Source organism: Mobula birostris, chromosome 11, assembly GCF_030028105.1.
Source record: "Mobula birostris isolate sMobBir1 chromosome 11, sMobBir1.hap1, whole genome shotgun sequence".
Classification (NCBI taxonomy): domain Eukaryota; kingdom Metazoa; phylum Chordata; class Chondrichthyes; order Myliobatiformes; family Myliobatidae; genus Mobula; species Mobula birostris.
This window is the reverse complement of record NC_092380.1, coordinates 19,408,364-19,436,279: the sequence shown is the minus strand read 5'-3', so window position 1 is coordinate 19,436,279 and position 27,916 is coordinate 19,408,364. Positions and strand designations below refer to the sequence as shown.

Genomic DNA, 27,916 nt, shown 5'->3' with positions numbered 1-27,916 from the left:
TTTTTACCTGAAGGATACTGCCTCGAGTGGAGAGATTGCTCACATAAGCCAGGGACTGGTATGAACTCAAGATCTAGAGGTCACAGAATGATCAGTCGAAAACATAGTCAATACGTGCTGCTATTAGTAAGGCCAATACTCTCCGGGGGCACTGCTGGAAGGGATTTTATTCCCGGTCACCGGAGAGCATTTTAACCTTGTATATTAACCATGAGAATATCGGCCTGGCTGGTCGATTGCCGTCACATTTACTGAAATACAGAGAAAACCTCTTGTTTGCATGCCATCCAGGTAGTGAAAACCAAGGTCACCAAGGAAGGAAGGAGGGAGCAAGATGTAGTGTATGACACACACAAAATGCAGGAGGAACTCAACAGGTCAGGCAACATCTATAGAGGAGAACAAACAGTCAACATTTCGGGTGGAGACCTTTTATTGTGGTCATCCTGACCCTTTATGATGAAGGTAGCGGTTAGCCTCACGCAATTACAGCACTGGCAACATGGAGTTGATTCCACCGCTGTCCGCGGGGAGTTTGTACACGCTCCCTGTAACCCGCGTGCCCCGGTATCCTCAAACAATCCAAAGATGTACAGGTTAGGAGGTTAATCGATCCCATTAGGCCAGAAGGAGCTGCATCTCTAACAATTAATTAATCAACTTGTGGAGATCCCCCAACATTTTGTGTGTGTTGCTCTAGATTTCCAGCATCCGCGGGATCCCTTGTTTGTATCGAACAGAGCGTTGCCGGCACAGAGAAGCCGCAGTGCAGGTAGATAAGTAAAGTGCAGGCTCCACGAGGTGGTGGATTGGGAGATCAAGGGTTCATTTTGTAGCATATAAGAGGTCCACTCACAGTGGGAGGGCTGTCCTTAAGCCTGGTGGTCTGGGCTCCCCACGCTCTCTGCCCTTAACTGCAACAGCTGACGGGAGAATAGAGGTGAGGAGTGCAGCAGCGTCGAGTACCAGCAATTCGGAGCTCTTGAGCTGGAAGTGTTTCAGGAGAGCTGGCATCGGTTCTATCCATACGGAGAACACATGGCTCTCCGCAGGCAGTAGTCCTGATCGCCCGGCGGGGGGTTCACCTCGCACACAGTACAGCACCTGGCCTGCTACTATTCAGTGCCACCTCCTTCGTGCTAACTGGCAGGCCTCCCGCTGGCTCCTGCTGTCACACGGCAGAGTGAGTGCCCCGCACCAGGGCCAGCGCGCTGACAAAGTCACGGCGCTTTCATATCCTTCTGTCCGCTGGCAACCAGAGAGGTGGGCGCACATGAGGAGGAGGTGGAGGCTCAGTGCCGTACAGGCACAGTAGATGTCCCTGCGCCCCCTCCCAGCCTGCTACCCACCAAGCCCGGGGCAACTCGGCCGCCCTCACCCTGCAGACCTCCCGGGACAAAAGACGAGGCTGCAGCAATTAACACCAATCAGGGGGCACTTCGCAGCTAATTATCGGGCCAGTGGTGGTCTGCAAACTCGTGTCACTTCACCGGACTTGCCAAGGCTCCGCGAGGGGCCTGCAGTCTGCAGAAACATTGCTGAAATATCATCCCGTTGTCCAACAATCTTCCAGCACTACAATTGTGGTAGGGATATTAGAGGGGGTTTGAGGGTGGAAGAGTTTTCAAACATAGGATGATTATAAAAGAAGGAACCCAATAAGCAATGTCCCAGAGGAAACTTGCCAGCTCAGGCATCATCTGTTGGAGGGAAAGAATTGTCCTGTTGCACACTTTTGACCCGAAACATCGACAATTCCTTTCACCCCCACAGATGCTGCTTGACCCGGCAAACTGCTCTCCAGATTTCAGCATCTGCAATCTTTTGTTTCTCCACAGAAGGTGGCCACTCAGTCTGTCAAGTGTGTATCATCTCATTCCACTGCCTTCTGCTCACAACCCTTCGAAGTTACTTCTTCCAGATACTTTTTCGGCTGCCCTTTGAATCTCCACCCACTACATCTGACCATCCTCCAACACCCCTCCCATGGGGTCCCCCACTCCCTGCTGGTCCCACCTGCACAGCCCACACCCCAACTCTTACTTCATTTCATGTTCTACCTTACTTTCCCAACAGACACCACCAACTTCAGCCCTTTGTTGCCTCCACCCATCACCTCCCAGCCTCTGTCACTATTCGCACCCTCCCATCCTCCATCTGCCTAACCCTCACTACCCCCTAAACCCCAAGGGCTACCTGTTGTTCATTCAGTTGAAGCACTGGCATCCAAGGCATATCGAGAAACTGGATTTAAAATTGGCTCGGCGATAGAGGGCAGAGAGTAGTGGCGCATGGGTATCTTCTGACTGGAAGTCCTGGAACGACCTGTTGTTTGCCAGCCCTTGCTCTGCCCATTCCCTTCCCCTTTTTATACTGGCTCTCCCCCTCTTGTTCCTTCAATTTTGTTGAAACCTCTTAATTCGAGTGTTGACTGTCCATTTCCTTCCACAGATGCTGCCTGAGCCCTTGGGTTCTTCCAGTACCTTGGTTGTTGCATCATTGAATCTGCCTCTTCCATTCCCTCCAGATGCCAAGTACTCACTGCATCAAACATTCTTCCTCACCTTTGCTCTTTCTGCTAACCTCCATTCTATATCACCTGCTTCTTCACCCCTTGGCCAATGGGAAGACTGCAGTTTTTCTCCAGTCACTCTTCCTAAGCATTGTAAGATCATAATACCATAAGACATAGGAGCAGAACTAGGCCATTCAACCCATCAAACCTCCTCCGCCATTTCATCATGTCTGATCCATTTCCCTCTCAACCCCATTCGCCTGCCATCTCTCCCTAACCTTTCATGCCCTGACTAATCAAGAACCTATCAACCTCTGCCTAAAGTACACCCAATGACTTGGCCTCCACAGCCGCCTGTGGCAACAAATTCCACAGATTCACTTCCCTCTGGCTAAAGAAATTCCTCTTCATCTCCGTCCCTCTATCCTGAGGCTGTTCCCTCTGGTCCTAGACTCTCCTACCATAGAAAACATCCTCTGCACATCCACTCTATCTAGGCCTTTCAACATATGATGGGTTTCAATAATATCCCCCTCATTCTTCTAAATTCCAGCGAGTAAAGGCCCAGAGCAGTCAATCACTCTTCATACAATATGCCTTTCAATCCCTGAATCGTTCTTGTGAAATTCCTCTGAACCCCCTCCAATGTCAGCATATTCTTTCTTAAACAAAAGGCCCAAAACTATATGCAATACTCCAACTGGTACTCCTTTATGGTATTATCCAATCAGGTAAGAGGGTGTGCTTGCTGACCAATTGATGAGTGAAGGCAGGACACCGTAACCATTGGTGGAGATCACAGAATTGGTGGTCTTGGTTTCCATACCTAAGGATAGACTTGTGTCGGATGTTCTGGGTTGATTCCAGGCTTGTTCTGGAGAGAGACAACACAAAACAGGTCCTTTAGTTCTTCGAGTCCACACTGATCGTCCATAATCCCCATTTCCCCACTTTTCACTGACCTCCACATCTCCATCAACCCTCCCCAGATTCAACTGCTCACCTACACATAAATGCTAATTTACAGTGGCCAGTTAACTTTCTAACTTGTACGTTTTGGGAAGGAAACCACATCACCTAGGAGACTGCATGTTCCCACAGGGAGATCATGCAAACACCACACAGACAGCGTTGGAGGTCAGGATTAGGCCAGGTCAGTAGCACTACTCTCACCCCATTCAGCCACCATTTACTGAGAGGAATAGTTGGAGTAGGATTGGCTTTTGCTCGCTGGAGTCTGGAGGAACGAGGGGACTTTGTACTGAAGTATGAAGGTCCTGGGGCAGGCGGATGGCTCCATGCAGAGGGATTGGTTCCTCAGGCTGATGAAGAACCCACAGTGATCAGACACAGCACCAAGAGGAAGAGAAATCCCTTCACTCAAAGGGTTGCCAGCATTTGGAGATCTCCACTCCAGAAAGCCGGATTTCTCCATCCTGAGGGAACAGGGCAGCAAAAGCACGTGCAGGACGAGTGGCTGCTGTCTCACTGTTCCAGTAAACCATGGTTAAATCTGACCTCCACCCGTGTATGTCTGCACTTTCTCCATGTGACTGGAGAGTCAACAAACTGCGGATGCTGCAACCTGGAGCAACAAGGAAGCAGCTGGAAGAACTGATGCAGCATTTCGACCCGAAACATCAGATGTTCCTCCCCTCCCATGGATCCTACTTCTGGAATATTGTTTGCCTGTCCCTGTGACCGCATGGATCTCCTCCGGGTGTTCCAGTCTCCCAGGGACCCTGCAAGTTAATGGGTTAATTGACTGCTATAGATTGCTCCTAGAGTGCCCACAAGAAGTCGAATGTGGGGGATTTGTTGGGAACGTAGGGAGGATGAAATGGGATGAATGTGAATTGGTGCCTGATAGTTAGCACAGACTCAATGGGCCAAAGGGCCTTTTTCTGTGACTCTATAGTCAAGGCTGAAACTAGCGGGGTTTTGAACACTAAAGGTATTAGTGGAATTGGGAATGGGTAGGAAAGGGGATTTGAGTTGGAGGATCTTGGCAAGTGGTGGAGAGCTGAAGGTGAAACATTTGCCCACTGCTACACTTCTCTAACTCGACTCTGTGATGGAAACTCCGAGGATGTGTCCAACGGGAGCGAGTGAACTCTGCTCTCAGCTGAAACCAGTTGTACAGAGGTTTAATTTCTGTTTGTTGTGCTTGGTCGTGTCCTGGGCTGCCCGGTCCAGTGAAGGACCCGCTCGGCCTGTGGCTGTTCCTCGGGAGGACTGAACTCCAGAAACCCCTCCTGCAGTCAGGGTAGGGTTTCCTATGAACAGCTCACGGTGGATGGGTGACCCTGCCATGCTGGATGCCCAGGGTAACAGCCAGTGCCTGTTTTACCTGTCTGGGTAGGTGGGTGGGTGTCAGCTGGGGGGTTTCTGGTAGGAAGTAGTTGTGGTCAGCATCACTCCAGAACAAATCCATTCTCGGTGCAGCCTGTGGCTGTGAAACAACCTGAAAGTGGAACCTTGCTCAGCGGCTCCTTTCGAGTAAGGTGGCACAGCTGTTAGAACTGCCGTCTTTATGAGACACAGGAGCAGAATTAGACCATCTGGCCCATTGAGTCTTCTCTGCCATTCCATCATGGCTGATTTATAGAACATAGAACAGTACAGCACAGGAGCAGGCCATTTGGCCCACAACGTTGTGCTGGACCAGCTAAAAAATAAATCAAAAAATACCCAAAAACCAATCCCTCCAACCTACACAATGTTCATATCCCTCCATCTTCCTCACATTGATGTTCCTGTCAAAACATTCCTTAAAAGCCTCTAATGGATTTGCCTCTACCACCATACCGGCTACTCTGAGTAAAAAACTTACCCCTCACATTCACCTTGAACCTACTCCCTCTCATCTTCAATGCATGCCCTCTGGTGTTGGACGTTTGAACCCTGGGAAACAGATACTCCCTATCTATGCCTCTCATAATCTTATAAACCTCTATCAGATCTCCCCTCAGCATCCGGCGCTCCAGAGAAAACAACCCAAGCTTGTCCAGCTTCTCATCCTAGCACACACCCTCTAAACCAGGCAGCATCCTGGCAAACTTCTTCTGCAACCCTCTCCAAAGCCTCAACTTCCTCCCTAAAGTGAGGCAGCCTGACCTGTATGCAATACTCCAGGCCAAACCAGAACTTTATAAAGTTATCCTCCTCAACCCCATCCTCCAGTAACCTTTTGACACCCTTACTAATCAAGACCCTATAAACCTCCGCTTCAAATACACCCAAAGGGACATCCCTCATTCTGAGTCTGTGCCCTCTGGTCCTCGACTGTCCCACTGTAGGAAACATCCTCTCCACATCCACTCTCTCTAGGTCTTTTGCAGGTCCAGTGACTCAGGTTCGATCCTGACCTCGGGTACTGTCAGCGTGGAGTTATTTTATGCTTTCATAGATTTTATTCCTACTGTATGCAGTAAATATAATGAGGATATATCTTTCCCAAGGGTCTTCGATATACAGCATGGAAGCAGGCTCTGCAGGCCACAGAAACTGTGCTGTCCATCAGTACCTACTTCTGCACAAATCCCTGTCTAACCCTTTTAATTTTCCTGACATCCAGTCAAGTAACGTTTATTATCAAAGTACACACAATATATGTTACCATATGTTAGCTTGAATTCCATTTTCTTGCAGGCCTTTACAGCAAAATAAAGAAATATTGAATTCATGAAAAACCGAACACGAACAAAGACTGGCATTCCCTTTCCCTCCGCTTCTAACTCACCTGCATATTGGGGCAATTTACCGCGGCCAATTACCCTGCCAAGAATTTTCAGGGCTGGAATCATGAATCAAGATTGACTTAGTTGTCGCATGGCTTCCCTTTTGCATGGATTTGAGGAGAAAATCGCTTCTTCTGGCACAGATATGATTGGGATGGAAGCAGACATGGGTGGGAGCAAATTTCGCATTGAGGACTCTTCGTCTCTGGGATGGATATTGAGCGGAACATCCCACAGGCAACCAAGGAACCTCACCTAGTTTTGTGACTTCAACCTCATCTTCCATGGCATTCACTGTATCAGAAATTCATGACACTTCCTCATGACCTATTAGCATTGCTCGTGTCTCCTCTTTAAATTAGGGAACGAGAAAGGGATGGTCACCTTGATGTGGTTAAAGAACTTCACAATTACTCAGTGGGAATTAGAAGAACAGAAAGTAGGCAGATAGTAAAGTGTGTAAAAGTAATGGGGTCATAGTAAGAGACAGGCTTTGTAGATCAGTGCCAGTGATCTGGGTTCAATTCCTGCCACCGTCTGTAAGGAGTTTATACGTTCTCCCTGTGACCAGACGGGTTTGCTGCAGTTTCCTCCCACATTCTAAAAACGCGCGGGTTAGGGTCAGTAAGTCGTGGGCAAGCTACGTTGGTGCCAGAAGCGCAGGACAATTGTGGGCTACCCCCAGGACGTCCTCGCACTGTGTTGACTGTTGATGGAATCGATGCATTTCACTGTACGTTTTGATGTACATGTGATAATAAAGCTGATCTTAAATCTAATCTGTAATGGGGAATTTAATTTTCCCAATGTTGACTGGGATTGTCTTAGTGCAAAGAACTTAGAACACAGAACAGGACAACACAGGAACAGGCCCCTTGACTCACGATGCTGTGCCAGAATAATTAAATTACTAATCAAATGCCCAGCTAAACTAATACCATCTGCCATAAAAACACTCATGGCTTTCCACTTCCTATCGAAGACCCTCATGAAAGCCTCTATCATATCTGCCTCCACCACCACCCCGCGCATCACAGTGCAGGCATTCACCACTCTCTGTGTGAAAAAAAGACCTTTCCCATCCCTTTCACCCTAAATACATGCCCTCTGGTATCAGACATTTCAACCCTGGGAAAAAGATACTGACTGTCTACTTTACTCATGCCTCTAATAATCTTATAAACTTCTCTCAGGTCCCCCCTGATTGTTCAGAGAAAACAACCCAAGTCTGCCCAACCTCTCCTTGTAGCACATTGCCTCTAATCCAGACTGCATCCTGGTAAAGCTCTTCTACCCTCTCTCCGGGGCCTCCTCATTCCTCCTGCAACAGGACGACCAGAACGAATGTTTAGATGGGGTGAACTCAGAAAACGTATCCACTTGGGTTTTATGAAGCAGTATGTACACAGTCCTACAACAGAGTGAGGTGGACCTGCCCTTGTCTTAGGAAATGATTGATGTGTCTGTGGAGGAGCCCTCTGGGAACACAGACCATAGTTCGGTAAACTTGAAGGTGTTCTTGGAGAAAGTTAAAGCTGGAGCAGGGGATGGGGCCCTGAAGGTGGATTCTGATGACGTAAGTCGGGACCTGCTTGAAGAAGTCTGGGAGCATTTGCTGGAGGGGAAAACAACCGTTGATAAATGGGAGGTGTTTAAAGGTAAGAACTCAGAGTCAGCAGGTCCCTGTAAGGATAAGGAGCAAAGATGGTAAGTTTAGAGAAGCTTGGTTGACAAAGCAAACTGAAGGTATGATCAGTGAAAAGAAGGAGGTGAATGGCAGGTATGGCAACTTGGCATTGAGGATTATTGGCTAATTATTGTCTCATGTACAAAGGTACAGAGAAAAGCTTGTCTTGCATTTTTTTCACCCCGATCAATTCATTGCACAGTGGATTGAGGTAGAACAATAACAATGCAGAATAAAGTGTAACAGCTTTATGGTGAGGAGCATTCTGACTGGCTGCATCACCGTCTGGTATGAGGTTGGGGGTTACTGCACAGGATTGAAATAAACTGCAGAGAGTTGTAAATTTAGCTCCATCATGGGCACCGGCCTCCATAGTATCCAGGACATCTTCAAGGAGCTGTGCCTCAGAAAGGTGGCATCCATCATTAAGGACTCCCATCACCTGGGACATAACTTGTTCTCATTGCTACCATCAGGGAGGAGGTACAGGAGCCTGAAGGCACACACTCAATGATTCAGGAACAGCTTCTTCCCCTTTGCCATCAGATTTCTTAATGAACATTGAACCCGTGAACACTACATCACTGCTTTTTTATTTTTATTTTTACACATTTTTTTTTCACTCCTTATGGGTGGTGTGTATGTACATTTTCCCCAAATCTCAAGGTCCTCTACCAGAGACCTGGGAGCTTGGGGACTCAGCACAGTATCTTTGCTGTTCTTGGTAGCGTGCTCTTCTGGACCGAGATCTCAGATGTTGTTCCTTGGGTTTGTCGGAGCCACTCTCCCAGTCCAAGTGTCACAACCCCAAGTGCTCCTATCACCACTGGGATTACTCCGGCTTTAAGCTTCCACATCCTTTCTGTCTGCTCTTTCGAGCCCTGATACTTCTCCAGCTTCTTTTATTCTTTCTCCCTGATGTTACTGTCGTTGGGGATTGCCACATCTATTACTATTGCTTTCTTCTGTTCCTTGTCCAGTATTACTATGTCTGGTTGGTTGGCCAGTACCTGCCTATCAGTCTGTATTTGGACGCCCCACAGTTTCTTAGCTCTGTCATTCACCACTCCCTTCTCGGATGTTTCCCAATTGGACTTGGGAGTGTCCAATCCATTCATACAGATGTTTCTATACACGACTCCTGTAACTTGGTTGTGCCATTCAGTGTATGCTGCCTCTGCCTGCAGCTTGCGCCCTGATACTATGTGCCGGACGGTTTCAGCAGCTTCCTTGCACAGTCTGCATCTTGGGTCTTGTCTGGTGTGACAGCCCCCTGCTTCTTTTGTTGTTGTGCTCAGTGCCCGTTCTTGTGCAGCCATGAGCCTCTGCTGTCCCTCAGCCCTGACACTTCCAGCCATTGGTAGGACCTCCTTATGTCAGCCACCTCTGATATCTGATGATGGTACATCTCATGCAGTGGCTTGTCCTGCCATGGCCTCTGGTCCTCTGGCTCTGCTTCACACACTTCCATATCCATGTCCCCTGCGTATGAGGTATTCTCCTAGCAGGTCGTCCTTGGGGGCCATCTTTCTGCCATGCTCGTGGATGTTTTCCATTTCTTCCAGGACTGAGTCCTTGACATTTCCAAATCCCCATCCTCCTTTAACTGGCAGGTTTACAGTCACTTGATGTTGGACTTTGGGTGGAATCCTCCATATATTGCCAGTAGTTTCCAGTTCATTCCTTGGCCAGCACATTATTGCGGCTGGGTATCTGATGACTGGTTGGAGTGAACATGCTGATGGTTCTGATCTGGTTCTTCCCATTTCTAGGACCTGTCTCACTCTTTGGAGGTACTTGAAGTTGCAGCCTTCCCTGTGTCCTCATCGTGGCTTCCTTGTACCTGCAGGCTCCCCAGATATTTGTAGCTGTCTGTACATCCAGTATGTGGCCTTCGGGTAACTCGACTCCTTCAGTCTTGATGAGTTTGCCTCCTTTCACTACCATCCAGCTGCAATTTTCCAGTCCAAATGACATCCCGATGTCTCTGCTGAACACCCTTGTCAGGTGGACTAGTGAGTCAATTGCTCTTTCATTTCTCCAACATGAAGTCAATGGAACGCTACTTCAACAGCAACCCACATCAAAGAGGATACATCAAGCGCCTGTGGGGACTCTGACAACAGCGAAGACCATTGTCCACATGTACTGCTGCTGCAAGGACAACAAAGCCGGAGATATTACACCTGATTCTGACTCCGAAGAGCTACAGAGACAGTGCAGTGCAGGTAAACAAGGGTGGATATATGGAACAAGCTGCCAGAGGATGTGGTTGAGGCAGGTACAAATTAAACGTCGAAAAGGCCTTTGGACAGGCACTTGGTTGAGAAAGGTGGCTCAATGTGAGCAGGTGGGATTGGTGTAGATAGGCATCACGGTCAGCACCGAGGCAGTGGGCCGAAGGGTCAGCTTCTCCATGGTAACGGGTCTATCGTCCTGTGAAAAAATATGCCCGTGAGGTGCCTAAGAGGCTGTGACTCAGGGCCCACCCGCTCAGTAAGACCAGAACAACAAGAGGCTTTTAAAAGATATGTTTGAACAGGCATATGGATATAAGGAAGATGGAGGGATATGGGCATGGTGTAGTTTGGAAGGATTAGTGTTTGGATGTTCTGATTTGCTTTTTAGTTGGTTCAGCACCACATTGTGGGCTGAATGGCCTCCTCCTGTGTTGTACTGCTCTGTGTTCTATATTCTAACCAGCCTTGGCAGCGGCTGCACCAGGCTTTGCAGGTTCAAAAGTCGTAAAGTCATTCAGCAAGGAAACAGGCCTCTCAGCCCAATTTAGCCATGCTGACCGTGATGTTTGTCTATTCCAGTCCCATTTGCCTGTGCTTGGTCCATATCCCACAAAATTTCCCCTGTCCCCTATCTGTCCTTTAAACATTGTAATCAGAGGCTGGGTTGGAGCCACAGCACCTCATTGACGCACAGTGGCCAAAAAAACCCTCTTCAACCCCTTCCCCACAACCCCTTCCCCACTCGACCACGTCAATATTCCACCAAATGTCAGTGTGTTCCCCCAGGGGTGCTCTGAGAGAGGTCCAGGCAAACTCCTCAGGTCCTTGCCCCCTCCTGCTTCACCTTCCACCCCCACCCCCAGGCGTTAGCACACAGCTAGTGGCTTGCAGATGTGCAGAGGTCACGCCATACCTGGGAATCGGGTTTTGGGCCTGTTGCCCATGGTATAAATAGAACACTTAATGTCCTGCAGCAGGTCCATCGTCTGCCGGCTTCTCTGTTCAGTCAATGTGGCCGAATGCCATGCAGATAGAGTGGCCTGTTCAGTTATTCCCTGCAGTGTTGGGTGACCCTCGTGCGAAAACCAGAGCCAGTGACACACTGGCGCCTTGTGCTGGGGGAGGCGGTGGTAGACCGGAAGAGGACAATTGAAGGATCGGCCAGACGCAGGAGGGACAAATGCAATGATCACAGAGGCAAAGAGAGAATATGATCCACTATGTTTGTGCTGGGACCTCGTAACACTTCAGGCACATGGGTCCTGAGCACTGGAAGAGGGAGGGGGGACCTTGGTAGATTGATCCCCCTGATCTTCCTGACCTGGAACAGATCAGGGACCTTGCACTGGGCTCAGGGGCACAGTGCAAGTCATTCAGGCTTCTCTTCAAGAAACACTGCAGTAGGGCCTGTCACCAACGAGCTGCCAAATGAGGCAGCATACACACTGGGCAGAGAGCAGCCATTCAGCCCATGTGCCTGTACTAGTCCCTTGAAGTTGCATTCCAATTGGTGTCCCTCCCCTGTTCTTGCTCCACAGCCCTTTCCCACTGCTCAGGACCAACGTGCCTGAAGCATTACAAACATAGATCATACTCTCCTTGTGTTTGGCTGATCTCTCAACCTTCCTCTTCCAGCCTATCACCACCTCTGCCCTGCATGATGATGGTCAGATGCATTTGTTTTTGGGAATTACCAGCCAGGACACAGAGGATGGATGGAGGGGGGGATGGTAACTGTCCTGGGCCTCAGGGCAGTGACCCGGGTTTCTGAGGGGGCAGTTGGGGTGGGATGGGGGCTTGGTTTAACACCTGGTTAGAAAGGCAGCACTCCAGCAGTGAGCAACACCCAATTCACCTGTGGGGCCTCGAGCTCAGGCCTGGAGGCTGCTTGCTGGGCCACAGCTCCGTGCAGGCAGGGAGATGATCGGCAGAAGAGGCAAAGTGAGGGGTTGAGGGAGGGGAAGTCTGACATACCCTCAAGTGACGCAGACTCAACATCAGCAAGGCAACTGGAGGATGGGGTCTGGGCTCCCAGAGTAAACCAGTCCCCCTGCCCCATCCATTTCATGCTCACAAAGCTGTTGAGCAGCCTCTTTAAGAACCACAACTAATTATCCCTCACTCACCCATGAAGGACCCATCTGAATCTCCAGCCACTGAACTCTGGGGGCGATTAACCCACTGACTCACCTATCTATTCTGGAGGGAAATTAGAGCATGGGGAGGGGCGGGGGACCCACATGGTCACAAGGAGAACGTGCAGACTCTGTGCAGACAGTGCCAGAGGTCAAGATTGAACCTGAGAGGCTGCAGGTCCAGCTGGGATGCATTGGCCCTTGCGGACTGAGAAGTCCCCAACTGCAGAGTGGAGATACAGTCACATTTGCAGTACCTGCATCCTTATTTAAGGAGGGGTGAAGGTCCATTGGAGTGAGTCAAGTAGGTTTCCGAGATGAACGGTTAACTTTCAGAGGATCGAGCAGCTTCAACCTTCATCCTCTAAAGCTGAGGGAGAGTCCAGAAGAAGATAATGAGAATGATCCCAGGAAGGAAAGGGTTAATTTATGAGGAGCATTTGATGGTTCTGGGCCTGTACTCGCTGGCGTTTAGAAGAATGGGGGGGGGTGGGGGGGAGAGAATCCCAATATTTGAAACCCATCAAATATTGAAAGGCCTGATAAGAGTGGATGTGGGGAGGATATTTCCAATAGTTGGGTGTCTAGGACCAGAGGGAACAGTCTCAGAATAGAAGGAATCTCTTTAGAATGGAGATTAGGAGGATTCTCTAACTAGAAGGTGGTGTATCTGTGGAACTGATTGCCAGACAGGTGTGGAGGCCAACTCATTGGGAATGTTTAAAGCGGAGGTTGATAGATTCTTGGTTAGTCGGGGTATCAAAGGTTATGGGGAGAAGGTGGAGAATGGGGTTAAGAGGTAAATAGATTAGCCATGATGGAATGGCAGAACAGACTCAATGGGCCGAATAGCCTAATTCTACTCCTATGACATGGCCTTTTGGTCCTCTGTGCCCAGCTCGCCCTGACTGGTGGGTTAGCCTAGGGACAATACCCCCCTCTCCGTGACCCCTGACAGTATGGAGGAGAGAAATGGAAGCCAGCTGAACCTACTGGAGCAGGCGAAGATCCCGCTTCTCAGAAGCAGCCTGCAGAGTGGGTGACTAAACGAGGTACGACCCAAGGGCTTTGTCACACTCGTCTGCAGCACAATCTCCCAGGCCTGTCAGTTTAATGGGAGGTACAGGGAAACAGCCTAATTACCACCCCTGCCCTGTGAAGCTTAATTGATTAGCTTCCCTGTGAAAATGTTGCCTCCGTAATTACATCTGAGCTGACACATTGGATAAGGCCTCGGCTGTAGATGTGCCGCCTTCTCTGCTGCTCGTACAGATCTGCCCGAAGCCCTCTTCCTGAATCCTACCCTTGACGCACTCTATAAATAACTGGAGCGCAGTGACTTTAACCCCCTCACATCTGCAGAGCGCAGCTCACTGCTCACCAATGGCTTGTTGCTGAGACTGCAAGGAACTTACAGCTGTCGGTGCTCACTCACCAGGGCTGCTCCCTGCTCCTGACAAACCCCTCCCCATCCCTTTCCTCACACAGAAGCAGAACCAAGTTTATTGTCACTGACGCAGGTCGTGAAATGTGTTATCTTGCAGCAGCCATACAAAGCAAGGCATTAAAAATAATAGTGACAGAGGAATTTGTTGGGAAAGAATTGAACAGCTGGGGGGTAACAGACACAAAATGCTGGAGGAACTCAGCAGATCAGGCAGCATCTATGGAAATGAATAAAGGGTCTACTTTCTTTATTCTTCAGGACTGGAAAGGGAGACCATAAGATTATAAGATACAAGAGCAGAATTAAGCCATTTGGTTCATTGGGTCTGTTCCACCATTTCATCATGGCTGATCCATTCTTCTTCTCAGCCTCAATCTCCTATCTTTTCCCCACATCCCGGCATGCCCCGACTAATCTAGAATCTATCAACCTCTGCCTTAAATATACCCAATGACTTGGCTTCCAAAGCCACCTGTGGCAACAAATCGCTCTGGCTAAAGAAGCTCCTCCTCATCTCCATGCTAAAAGGACGTCCCTCTATTCTGAGGCCGTGAAGAGAGAAGACACCAGAGTGAAAAAGTGGAGGGTGGGGAAGAAGAAGGAGGATAGCTAGAAGATGGTGGGAAAGGTAAAGGGCTGGAGAGGAAGAAATCTGAGAGGAGAGGGAACCACAGGAGAAAGGGAAGGAGGAGGGGATCCAGGGGGAGGTGATGGGCAGGTGAGAAGAGGTTAGAGGCCAGGATGTGCAATGGGGGGAGGGGGGAAGCTTTTTTTTAATCGAAAGGAGAAATCGATATTCATGCCATCAGGTTGGAGGCTACCCAGACAGAGTATAAGGTGTTGCTCCTCACATACTCCTTATATAAATTAGTTGAGGTCATTTCTGATAACAGGGCCCAGGACTGGTCCTCCTCTATTGGTATTGGTATTTGTTCATTATTGTCACATGTACCAAGGTCATTTCAGAATGTATTGAGCCTACAGTTACCAATAACAATGCAAGATAAAGTGTAAAAACTACCGTAAAGGTGAAGTGCAGTTAAACGATAAAGTGCAAGATCATAACGAGCTAGACCGTGAGTCCAAGAGTCCATCTTACCGTCTGTTCAAAAAGAGTCTGATGCCAGAGGGACAGAAGCTGCCCATGAGCTTGGGGGGTACTGTACATGCTTTCAGGCTTTAGTATCTTCTGCTCGAATGGAGAGGGGAGAAAAGAGAATGTCTGGGATCGCCAAGGCTCTTTGATTATGCTACCTGTTTTACTGAGACAGCAACAAGTGTAGACAGTCCATGGCTGGGAGGCTGGTTCCTATGACATGTTGAGCTGTGTCCAAAACCCTCCGTGGTTTCTTGTGGTCACGTTCAAGACAGTTTCCATACCAAGCTGCAATGCTTCCAGACATTGTTGTTAAGGAAAGATGTCAGCAGTTCAGAGAAATTTTATTAGACTAGTTTGTGGAATGGGTGAGCTCCCTTACAAGGAAATGTTGGACAGGTTAGGCTTGTATCCACTGGGGTTTAGGAGGGGACTCTCCCAGTAAATAGTGAGGTAAGCGTTCATGGTCTGTTCAGAACCTGATGGCGAAGGGGAAGAAGCTGTTCTTGAAATATTAGATGTGTGCCTTCAGCTCCTGTACCACCCCGATGGTAGTGATAACAAGAGGGCGTGTCCCAGGTGCTGAGTGTCTGAAATGATGGATGCCGCCTTCCTGAGGCACTGCATCTTGGTGATATCCTCAGTCATGGGGAGGGTTGTGTCTGTGATGGAGCCAGCTGAGCCTATGACTCTCTGCAGTCCTGTGCATTAGAAGCTCCATATCACACAGTGATGCAAACGAGATCAGTGCTTTTAACAAAACGGTTTGTATAATGGAGACACAGGAAAATACAGATGCTGGCATCTGCAGCAAAAATCAAAGTTGGAGGACTGCAGCAGGTCAGGGTCAAAGGTCTCCAGCTGAAATGCCCACTGTCCACTTTCCTCCACAGACACTGCCTGACCCATCGAGTTCCTCTAGTAGTTTGTTTTTCTTTGCAAAACAGAAATGATCACCTGTTTGAGAGGAGCTGTTTTCTCTTCTGGAGCCTCTGGGATTCATCCTCAAAGGCCAGTGTGAGCGGAGAGTTGGAATATTTCTAAGGCAGAGCTAGACATCTGCTTGATAAGTGGTGGAGAGAGGAGGGGAGGTTACAGCGGGTCACCGAGCTTACATCAGATCAGCCATGCACTCTTCAAATCGTGAACAGGCTTGAGGGACCAAGTGGCCTGCTCCCACTCCTCGTACGTACATTTCTGTGTCTACGATGTAACGTTCATTCCCTCACCCCACCCCGTTTGTCGTATGTACTGCCCAAAATCTTTCTCAGACCAGCTCTGTGCACCGACACTGTCCTGGGGCTTTTGTGTGTGTGTGTGTGTGTGTGTGTGTGTGTGTGTGTGTGTGCGAACGCGCACATGGGAGAGAGTGTGTACAAGAGAAAGCATTGTGTGTATGTGAGGCAGTGTTACATATGTCAGGGTGAGAAAGTGTCTAGTTGTATATGTGTGTCAGTCTGTGAGAGAGAGACCATTGTGGGTGAGAGTGTATGTGTCTCAGAGAGCTTGTGCATGTGTGTGTGTATGTGTGTGTGTAGATGTGTGCATACGTGTGTGTGTGCATATCCACGTGCGTGTGCACTTACGTGGTGTACGTGCGCGTGAACTTGATAATCACTATTTTGGACACGTTTCTTAGAGTCTTAGAAAAGTACAGCGCAGAAGCAGGCCCTTCATCCCATCTAGTCCATGCCAAAACCATGTAAACTGCTTACTCCTATCACCCTGCTCCGGGACCACAGCCCTACCATCCATGTACCTATCCAAAACTTCTCTTAAACATTGAAATCCTGCTCACATGCGCCACTTGTGCTGGCAGCTCAATCCACACTCTCACCACCCTCTGAGTGAAGAAGTTTTCATGATGTGCCCCTTAAACATTTCACCTTTCACCTTTAACCCATGACCTCTGGTTCCACTCTCACTCAACCTCAGTGGGAAAAGCCTGCTTGAATTTACCTTACCCATACCCCTCTATCAAATCTCTCAACCTTCTACATTCTAAGGAGTAAAGTCCAAATCTATTCAATCTTTCCTTATAACTCTGGTCCTCCAGTCATGGCAACATCCTTATAAATTTTCTCTGCACTCTTTCAACGTTATTGACATCTTTCCTGTAAGTAGGTGACCAAAACTGCACACAATACTCAAAATTAGACCCACCAATGTCTCATACAACCAGACATCCCATCTCTCCCGGAAGTTCCGGGAGTCTCCCGCAAATTAATAGTGGCTCCCTGATGCCCACAAATTATATACAATGTCCCGGAAATTGATTTTTTTGAGAGCGAGCGCGAGAGAACGCGCGCAAGAGCAAGAAAGCAAGCGCGAGAGAGCGAGAGAGAGAGAGAGTGAGAGCAAGAGCGAGAAAACAAGTGCGAGAGAGTGAGCGCAAGTGAGAGTGACCACGAGCGAGAGAGCGCGCACACGCGCGATAGAGAGAGAGTGAGAGGGTTCCAAATAAAAGTCAGAGTGGCAGAGTGTTCCAAAAAAAGAAAATATAAAATGTACATCACCCCAGACTACACTAAAGTGTACCCCTGCCTAATAGGGGTCAAAAATAATGACAGTGTTGCTCGCTGCACTGTTTGCAACAGTGACTTTTCTATTGCCCATGGTGGGTTAAGACTGTAAAAGACATGTTGAGGTGAGTTTAACAGGTGTCATTCATTCATTAGCATAGCTAACGTTATTTAAACTAGCTGGCTAGCTGCTAAGGAGCTACTCTATTGCAGACATCCCACCTCTCCCGGGAGTCTCCCGCAAGTTGATGGTGCTACCTCCCTGAAATGAATTTTTGCGGGGTGGGGTGTCTGCATACAACTTCAACATCCCAACTTCTCTACTCAATAATTTGACTTATGAAGGCCAATATGCCAATAAGCTTTCTCTACGACCCCATCTACCTGCGATGCTGGATCTTCTGGTTCACCACATGCTGGCATTGATGTACAGGTGAGGTTGATGGAAGTGGCTCTTGGGATGAAGGTTTAGACTGGAGACTGGAGCAGAGAGGGTCCAGAGAGAAACGAGAGAGGAGAGTGAGCACTGGCTTGCTTGGACAGGGGAGGTCAATAGAAGCTCCTGTGGTGCCTCGGTCGTTTGAGGACCAGGGAGACACAGACTGAGAGTGCAGACCCATGGCTACAGGAGGGATGTAAGGAAGGGAAAGGTGACACTGAGCTTTCACTGGGGGTGGTACAGACTGAAACAACCAGCGGGGGAATCGGAGAGGCAGGATGCAGGAGAATGTGCCGAAGTGGGGGAAATGTTGGAGAAGGCGATCCAACTTCCTGCACCTGCTCAGGTGCTCGATTCCTCGCCCCTCCTGACCTCAGTAGCGCCCGCTGGGGCTGCCCAGACAGGAGTCAGCAGGGAGTCGCCGGAGGAACAGGAGCCCTCCATGTTGACTGGCTGAGTGCTTGAGGTACTGGAGAGCAGTGATTCACAGACAATGCCGTGTGCTTGCTCCACAGACCCGCCCCACCTGAACAACGCCGCCATGACCTCGCCCGCGCTCTCCCAGATGGGACTACCACACCCACACAGCAACGTGCTCCAGCGGGTGGCCAGCGCCCCCATCCACTCCGCCGACTACAACAAATACGCGACGCTGAAGGCAGTGGGTGAGTAACACGTCACAGGCAAGAGGGAGAGACGTTGGAATTCCCCAGCACCGCTGCACAAAAATGCTGGGGGTGGGGGTTGGAAATCTCAGCAGGACGGGCAGCATCTATGGAGGGGAGTGAACAGTCAATGTTTCGGGCTGACCCTACCGTAGACAGGAGATGAGGGGGAGAACTGCAGCATCCCGGGGAAAACATCGCGGTCATGGGGAGAATGTGCGGACTTCCCACAGGCAGTGCAGGGAATCAGCTTGGAAGCCGGGCTTCCAGCGCTGTGAGACAACGGCTCTACCAATCGCACACCACTGTGCGACCCTGGGCGTGCAGCCAGCGGAGGCGCTGTGATCTCAGTCTGAGAATCCCCGTCCGGTCCACGACATGGAGAGCTGGGCGGGGGAACTCCAGAGCACGTGCTCTTGCATCTGTCGCCGGGGTCTCAGCTGAAGTTCTTAGCTCCTTGGTCTAAATCCCACAGGTTCCTCTCTTCCATACTCTTCATCACCCGAGAAACTGACCAGAAAGTGGGAATTTTGGGTCACCACAGGTCCCCCAGAACAATGAGCTCCAGTCCCCCATCAGTTTGCCTCATCGCGTACCCGTGGTGACTGTGATTGGTTTTAGTTCCTCCCCCTTTTCGCTGCTGGATTTTTAATAGGATGCTTTCAGTGTGATGACAAAGTTTCCCCCATTTCATCAACCCTCACTATTAACTCGCCAGCCTCATCAAAGTTAACCTGATTCACTCCCTTCCTTCTTAGCATTTGGGGCAGCATAGTAGCGTAGTGGTTAGCACAACGCTTTACAGTACCAGCGACCCGGGTTCAATTCCCGCTGCTGCCTGTAAGGAGTTTGTACGTTCTCCCCGTGACCGCGTGGGTTTCCTCCGGGTGCTCCGGTTTCCTCCCACAGTCCAAAGACGTACCATTTGGCGGGTTGTTTGGTCATTGTAAATTGTCCCATGATTAGGCCAGGTTTAAAGTTGGGTGTTGCTCGGTAGCGGTTCAAAAGGCCGTAAGGGCCTATTCTGCACTGTATCTCAGTAATTAAATCAATCAGCACTTGCCGGTTCGATATTACTTGCTAGCTTAATCACACAATGTATTTTTCCCCCTCTGTTTTGGTTTCTAGAATGTTCCCAATCTTCAGGCCAGCTGCTGATCTTTGCAACAAGCTCTATCATTTCTTTCACATCCGTAACTTCCTTTGTTAGCCACAGATGGATCACCCTTCTCACGCAATCTCTCTTTCTCTGCGGAATATATCTTCTGTAGACAATTATAAACTATCTCATTAAGTTGCCAACTTACCAATTAATGAGCTGCTCAGTCCAGCTTCTGCCGTAGTCACTAGCTTCATGTAAGTTTGAGACACCAGTTTCAAACCAAGACTTTGATTCTCAAATAGAATAAGAAATTCTGTCGCGTTACAATTGCTCATACTTGGAGTTTATTTTACTGTTCATTAATCTGATTTATTATGCATGCCGAGATTTAAAATAGCCTGTTGCTTTTGGATCCACAATGTATCACTCTAAGAAACTGCCCCGAGTAGTCTATGACCTCGTTCTGAAGCATTCTTTGCTGCTTTTGACTAGCCGATCCTTATGAAGCTTGAAAGATTCCCGTGATTATCGCAGCACCTTTATCGAGCTGCCTTTACATTTTGATTTATCTCCCATTCCGGGGCTGATTTCACATCCCATAAAGCCGTCCAATTAACCTACTAAATCGCACAAGTCTTCTTGGGCGTGGGAGGAGCACCCAGGGGACACGCCCTGCGGCCGGGGGAGAAGTGCACGAGCCACGCAGATATGGTAGCGTAGTGGTTAGCACAACGCTTTACAGTACAGGCGTGCTGGGTTCAATTCCCGCCTCTGCCTGTAAGCAGTCTGTGACTGTGAGGGTTTCCTTTGACTGCTCCAGTTTCCTCCCACAGCCCAAAGACTTACTGGTAGGTAGGTTAATTTTTACATTGTAAATTACCCCCTGATTAGGCTCAGATTAAATCAGGTGGCACGGCTCGGAGGCCTGGAAGGGCCTATTCCACGCTGTATCTCAATAAGTAAGTAAAGATAGTCCTAAGGATTGGAATTACAACAGGAATCACAACATTTTTTAACTTCTAAACATTAAGCTAATTCAAAGAAAGACATAGGAGTCAGAAAATGTGGGTGTGACATAGGAGTCAGAAAATGTGGGTGTAACTTCGTCATTACTTTAAGCAAGGCTTGCTAGCTTAATCACACAATGTATTTTTTCCCCTCTATTTTGGTTTCTAGAATGTTCCCAATCTTCAGGCCAGCTGCTGATCTTTGCGATGAGCTCTATCATTTCTTTCACATCCGTAACTTCCTTTGTTATCCACAGATGGATCACCCTTCTCACGCAATCTGTCTTTCTCCACGGAATATATCACGTGGTAGTGTGATGATGTATGCAATTAATGTATTTTTACATATAACTTGAAATTAATTATTTAAATGAACAAGAATGCTTAATCAAAAACATATTTACAGGATTACTCAAATATTATTGAAATACTCAGTACAGAATAACTGGTCTACCAGCTGTGCTCTGTATCGCCCCCTACAGACTACTTCCAGCACTTGCTCTGGTCTCGTGTTGCTTATCTCCCGCCAAACTGGTGGTCCACCATGATTTTCTGAGCTGAGTCATTACACACGCCTGCACAAATGCCATCTACTCTTAGCCCTTAAACTTCTGGCCTACCACCCCTGGCTCGGCCACCAGGTCAGCAGGGATCTCACTAACGGTTTGATCAAGGTAGGCTTTGGGAATGGGTTGATTCGGCTGCTGGGCAACTGATGTAGAACCCTGAAAAAAACCAAACAATTAGAGTGTTGGCCTGGTAAATCAGAAATTCAATTTCAATCACAAACTGAAGAAATCCAAAGTAACACACACAAAATGTTGGAGGAATTCAGCAGGTCAGGCAGCATCTATGGAAATTAATAAACAGTCGACTTTTCGGGCCGAGACCCTTCATCAGGAGGGGAAAGGAAGAGGGAAGACGCCAGAATAAAAAGGTGTGAGAAGGTGAAGGAGGATAGCTGGAAGGTGATATGTGAAGCCAAGATGGTGGGAAATGTAAAGGGCTGGAGAGAAGGAATCTGATAGGAGACAAGTGTGGGCCATTGCAGAAAGGGATGGAGGAAAGGCACCAGGGGGAGGTGATAACACAGGTGAGAAGAGGTAAGAAGCCAGAGTAGATAATAGAAAAAGAGGGAAGGGGGAGGGAATTATTTTTGCCGGAAGGAGAAATCGACATTCATGCTATCAGATTGGAGGCTACCCAGACGGAATATGAGATGTTGCTCCTCCACCCTGAGAGTTGCCTCATCATGACAGAAGGGGATGCCATGGACTGACATGTCAGAACAGGAATGGGAATCTGACACGTGAATGACTAGAGACAACCTACCCTGATACCTCAGTGACTACTGACGTCCTATCCCTGACACCTCAGTGACCAGAGATGTCCCACTCCCGACACCTCAGTGACCAGGGATGTCCCACCCCTGACACCTCAGTGACCAGAGATGTCCCAACCCTGACACCTCAGTGACCAGAGATGTCCCACTCCCGACACCTTAGTGACTACTGACATTCCACCCCCGACACGTCAGTGACCAGAGATGTCCCACCTTTTTATTCTAGCGTTTTCTCTGACTGTAAGAGGGGAGATGGGTCCTTCAGTAACTACAAATGGTGTGTTGTCTCCCTGGTGCCGGGGTCAGGAATGTCTCAGAGCAGCTACAGGGCATTTTGAAGGGAGAGGGTGAACAGCCAATGGTGTGGTACATGTCAGTACCAATAACACAGGTAGAAAAAGGGACAAGGTCTTGCGATGTGAACTTAGGGAGTTGGATAATCGATTATAGAGCAGGGCCACTAAGGTTGTAATGTCTGGATTACTCTGACCTTATAACTTTGAAGGTGGATAGGTGAGCCATGTTTATATTCCATTAGAAGTTTGAGGAGATTTGGTATGTCACCAAAGACACTCGCAAATTTCTACAGATGTACCGTGGAGAGCATTCTAACTGCTTGCATCACCATCTAGTGTTGGTGGGCTCTACACAGGGTCAAAATAAGCAGCAGAAAGTTGTAAACTCAGTCAGCTTCATAATAGGCATAGCCTCATCAATGTCCCAGGACACCTTCAAGGAGCAATGCCTCAGAAAGGCTGCATCCAACATTAAGGACCCCCATCACACTGGACATGCCTTGTTCTCACTGTTACCATCAGGAAGGAGGTACAGAAGCCTGAAGGCTCACACTCAATGATTCAGGAACAGCTTCTTCCCCTCTGCCATCAGATTTCTGAATGGACATTGAGCCCATGAACACTACCCCACTACTTATTTATTTCTATTTGTGAACTGCTTATTTAATTTAACTTAAAAAGAATATATATATATACTGTAACTTACATTTTTTTATTATTATGTATTACAATGTACTGCTGTCACAAAACAACAAATTTCACAACGCATGCCAGTGACATTGAGCCTGATTCAGATTCTGATAAGTGCTTGGCTAAAGAAATGCTGTAGGAGGGAGGGATCTAACTTTTTCGATCACTGGGACCATTGTGGTGCAGGACGGGATGAGGTGAACTGGAACACGTCAAGTGCCCTTGCTAGGAGGTTTGCTCAAGCTGTTGGGGAAGTTTTAAACTAATTTGGCAGACGAATGGGAACAGCAGGCATACAGCTAGGAGAGAGGCACAGGGAAATATTGCCGAAAATCTGGATTAATGTATTCGGCAGGAAAGCCCGGGGAGCCGGGGAGGGGGGGGGTGGTGGTGGTTGCTGAGCATGGCAGAGGATGGCTACGTTCAGAATCAGAACCAGCTTTAATGTCACTGGCTAATGGTGCAAAATTTGTTGTTTTTTTTGCAGCAGCAGTACATTGCAAAACATAATAATAAAAATTATAAATTAGAATAAGAAAGATATATTAAAAATTAAATTAAGTAACCAATGCAAAAAGAGAGCAAAAAAAATAGAAAAAACATAGTGAGGTAGTGTACATGGTTTCATTGTCCATTCGGAAATCTGACTGGTGGAGGGACAGAAGCTGTTCCTGAAATGGTGAGTGTGCATCTTCAGACTCCAGTACCTTCTCCTTGATGAGAAAAGGGCGTGTCCTGGGTGATGGAGGTCCTTAATGATGGATGCTGCCTTTTTTAAGGTACTGTATCTCCTTTTGAAGATGTCCTTGAAGCTGGGGAAGCTGGTGCCCATGATGGAGCTGACTGAGATTACAACCTTCTGCAGCTTTCTCTGCTCCTGTGCAGTGGCTAAATTGCAACTATCTCAATGCAACGCAACGCAAAAGACCTAGAGTGCTACTCAACACGCAGAATTATTGTATCGTAGCAATATCCAGCTTTCTCAATACTCCACGGTCTAGAATTTGAGGGTGTGGTCGTGGGGAGAAGTAAGAGAGGAGGTGGCACTGCTAGAATGCAGGAGGATGCTTTGGACAACTCTCCAAATGAGGCTGTATGGATCCGGGTTAGAAGTAGAAAGGGAACAGTCTCTTTGCTTGAGGCCTCCCAAAGGCCAGTAGGAGATAGAGTAGATATGCAGGGGAATCACACAAAAGGTGTAATAGCAACAGGGATTTGGTAACTAGGACTTTCAACTTCCTAGTGTTAATTGGGATTGCCTCAGTGTCAAAGGTTTCAGTGAGGTGGGATTTCTATGCTGTGTTCTTGTGCCTGCTGGGGAAAGGACAGTGCTGGACTGATCTCGGGGAGTGAGATTGGGCAAGTAAATTATATGTCAGTAGGTGACCATTTAGGAGACTATGACCATAACTAGTAAGCTTCAAAGTGATAAAGATCGTCTGCAAGTTGTAGGGAAGGCTGATTTCCATATCTCTAACCCTGACCATAACACTGGCAGATAAAGACTGGGAAAAGCTAATGTGGGTCAGTCTACATCCAGCAAGTAGGAGTCTTTTCATGGATGCCTACCCATACTAGCCCCAGTTGCCCATATTTGGCCCATATTCCTCTATTTCTTTCCTATCCAATTATCTGTCCAAATGTCTTTTAAACCCCACAATTGTAGCTGCCTCTGGTAGCTTATTCCAGATAACTAACCCCTCAGATCTCTTTAAGTTTCTCCCCTCTCGCCTTAAACCCGTGCCCTCTAACTCTTGACTTCCCTGCCCCAGAAGAAAAATTCTATCAGTACTTTCTGTGCTCCTCAAAATGTAATAAACCTCTCTAAGCTCACCATGCCAGCCTCCTGTGTTCCAGTTTTGAGGATGAAATAGTGAGAGTTCAAGGCCAACATCTCCAACAGGGTGGAAGGCAAGAACAGAGAGTCCTGCATGTCAAAGGACAAGCGTTTGATTAAGAAAAGAAAGGAAATATATGGCTGGTGTAAAGCATAAAACTGGGCAGGCCCTTCGGAAGGATAGAGTGTAGAGAGGTGCTTAGGAGAGGAATTAGTTGGCTAAAGTAAGGCCACAAAATATCACTGGCAGGTAAGGTGAACGAGAAGCGCTGGGCATTTTATCAGGATCTTAAGAGGCAGGGAAAGGTTACAGGGATGCATAGGAAGTGGGAAGGGTCTTCAGCGGATCTTTCTCCTCTGTATAATGACATTGCCGCTGGAGATTGCTGAGAGTGAGATATGGATATTTCAGAGCACTTAATCATTGACAAGCAGAGGGTAGTCAATGTCTTAGCAGATATAAAGGTGGATAGATCTCCAGGGCTTCATCAGATGAGTCCTTGTTAGCAAAGGGAGGACTAGCTGAGGACCTGAGATATTTTAAAATCTTCATCAGGCACTGGCTAGCACAGACCACTTGGGCCAAAGGGCCTGTTTCCCTATTCTATGGTACTTTGACTCAATGATGAGGAGCCAGAAGACTGAATGACAGCTAATATGGATGCTTTATTCTGGAGGGGTAGCAGGAATAATCCAGATAACTACAGGCCATTGAGTATTACATCAGGATGGGGAAACTATTGGAAAAGATTCCAAGGGACACTATCAATTTACACTTAGAAAGGGATAGAACATGCATGGTCAGCAAGGTCTTTTTGGTGGTCCTGTCTAACTAATTTGATTTGACTTTTTCAAAGTGGTTTCTTGGTATATTGAAGCAATGCACGCAAAATGCTGGAGGAACCCAGCAGGCCAGGCAGCATCTATAGTAAAAAGTACAGTCAACGTTTTGGGCCGAAACCCTTCGGCAGGACCTGGTATATTGATGCAGCCAGCGTTGTTGAGTTGTGCGTGGGGCTTTTGTGGGGCATTGGGCATCTCATGTGGAAAGCTGCTGATAAAGGTCAAATAGGAGAAGACACTAGATGGATAGGACGGTGGCTACCTGCCAGGTCTGTTGGAGATGTATCCCGGACTGCTCTGTCTGCCTCATGGGATCTAAGGCAAACCGGATCCAAACTTACCTGGAAATGGGAGACAGAACGTGATGGTAGAGGGGTTCTTTTGTGATCGCCTTTGACTTGTGGTGTACGTCAGGAATCAGAACTTGGTCCATGAGACCATAAGAATTTGGACCACAATAAGACTAGTCAGCCCTTTGAGTTTGCTCTGCCATTCAGTCATGTCTGACTTATTAATTTCCCTAACGTCTGAAAACCAACCCCCTCCGTTTCTCCACTGAAATCTTCTACTCTGTCTTTCATTCCCCATTGTGGTGGTCCTCTTACCCTTTCTCTTCTCTTACCCCGCCCTTATGACCTGCCCATCACCTCCCTCTGTTTCCCTTCCCTTCCAGCCCTGATGAAGGGTCTCGGCCCGAAGCACTGACCGTCCATTTCCCTCCATAGATGCTGTCCGACCACCTGTGCTCCTCCAGCCTTTTGCTTTGACTTATTTAGAGATTCAGCACAGTAACGGGCACTTCCTACCCATTGAGTCCACACTGCTCAATTGCACCCATGTGACTAAATTAACCTTCTCATCCTTACGTCTTTGGAATGTGGGAGGAAACCAGAGCACCCGGAGGAAACCCATGCAGTCATGATGCGAATATATATATATAGACTGTGGTGGTATTTAAACTGGGTTGCTGGTGTAATACCATTACACTAATCACAATGAGCACACTTGCCCACCTATTCTGTAATAAAACTAATTTTGAGTGTGACGCCTATACACACTAGCCGCCTCTGAGCCCTGCCTTTTCTCCCAGCAGAGGCAGCCTCGGATGAGTTTTACTCGAAGCGGTACCCTGTGATGGATCTGCCCGTCTCGGGCCCCGCCTTCCCCGCGATCAAGGACAGGCAGCCGGGCGAGCCGTGCGCTTTCCTGGCCGTCACGCCCAGGCAGAAGACCAAAGCCAGCAAAACGAACACGCACCCTCTGTACAGCTCGGGCTACGGGGGCTGGGAGCAGGGGCAGCCCCTGGGCCAGAGGCAGGCCTACACCAGCAAGAGGCAGTACAGCATCGAGCACCTGCCCGAGATCTTCAGCCCGCCGCTGCACTACAAGCAGCCCCAGCGACACCTCTCCACCAACAGCAAGACCGAGGTGACCGTGTAGCTGCCCGCGGCTCCAGGGAACAAGTCTGTTGTACCAAAGGCCACAACAAAGAGCAAAGTGAAGGAGAGCAGTGGTGGACGGGAGTTGTATAGGGTGGTGGGGGGGACGGACGGATCAACACGGCAGGAGAAGCCTGGGCTCCAGGCTCCGGGCTCTGAGACAGGATGGTGAGAGGGGGTCACAGGGAGGGAGGGAGCTCTGCAAAGGAGGGGACAGGAACTGTGAGGATGCATGGGGAAGTAGGTACAGCGCTCCCCTAGGGCACAGCAGTGCTGCACTGGGTTCCAGTGATGCACTGGGCGGGCTACAATTATGCAATTGGAGTTACTGTGGTCACACTGGGGAGTTACATTGCTGAACTGGAGATGCAGTGTCTCACTGGGAGGGTTGAATTTGATGGTTGGACAGATGTGACACTGGGCCTCTGATTAACTTGTTTACCTGTACCGGTAGAATCTCCGGCCTGCCAGCGTCCTTCTGTCCAGATCACCCAGGACAGCCTGCAATTCCCATCCCTGCCCATCACCAGGGCCCTCTTACCCTTTCGCCGTTCTTCATTTCTCAGCTCAGGTGCGCCTCAAACTTTCATCCTGTCAAAGAGCGAGTGGCGAGGGCAGGGAGACCCCAGCCTCGCCAGGGCTGCCTGTGGCATCAGGGCACAGGGAGCAGCCCCAAGTAAGGCAACTCTGCATGGGTCTGCTGAGAGGAGTGGGAGCGCAAAATCCAGCGGAGGCCAATGGGCTGAATGGTCTGTTTGTGTAGATTCTCTGTAACCGCCTGCTCCAGCATGCAGGCCCCTCCTCCTCCACCAGTTCCAGACAAGGGAGCAGAGAAACCTCTCATCAACATCTCAGTGGTCCTCTGTCCTACCCT

The 27,916-nt window shown here is 48.6% G+C and overlaps 1 protein-coding gene across 2 annotated transcripts in view; it reads left to right on the top strand.

Annotated features, from left to right (window-relative positions):
* Window positions 1-27,118, top strand: part of LOC140205424 (protein shisa-9-like) — a 138,768-nt gene extending 111,650 nt beyond the window's left edge. The window contains exons 4-5 of one of the 2 annotated variants that reach the window (XM_072273025.1): window positions 18,337-18,486; window positions 26,697-27,118. In XM_072273025.1, the coding sequence (XP_072129126.1) occupies window positions 18,337-18,486; window positions 26,697-27,043 (497 nt within the window). In that variant the 3' untranslated portion in view covers window positions 27,044-27,118. Of the gene's footprint in view, window positions 1-18,336; window positions 18,487-26,693 lie in introns of both variants that reach the window. The other variant, XM_072273024.1, reaches the window with a different exon arrangement.
* Window positions 27,119-27,916: the final 798 nt, after the last annotated feature.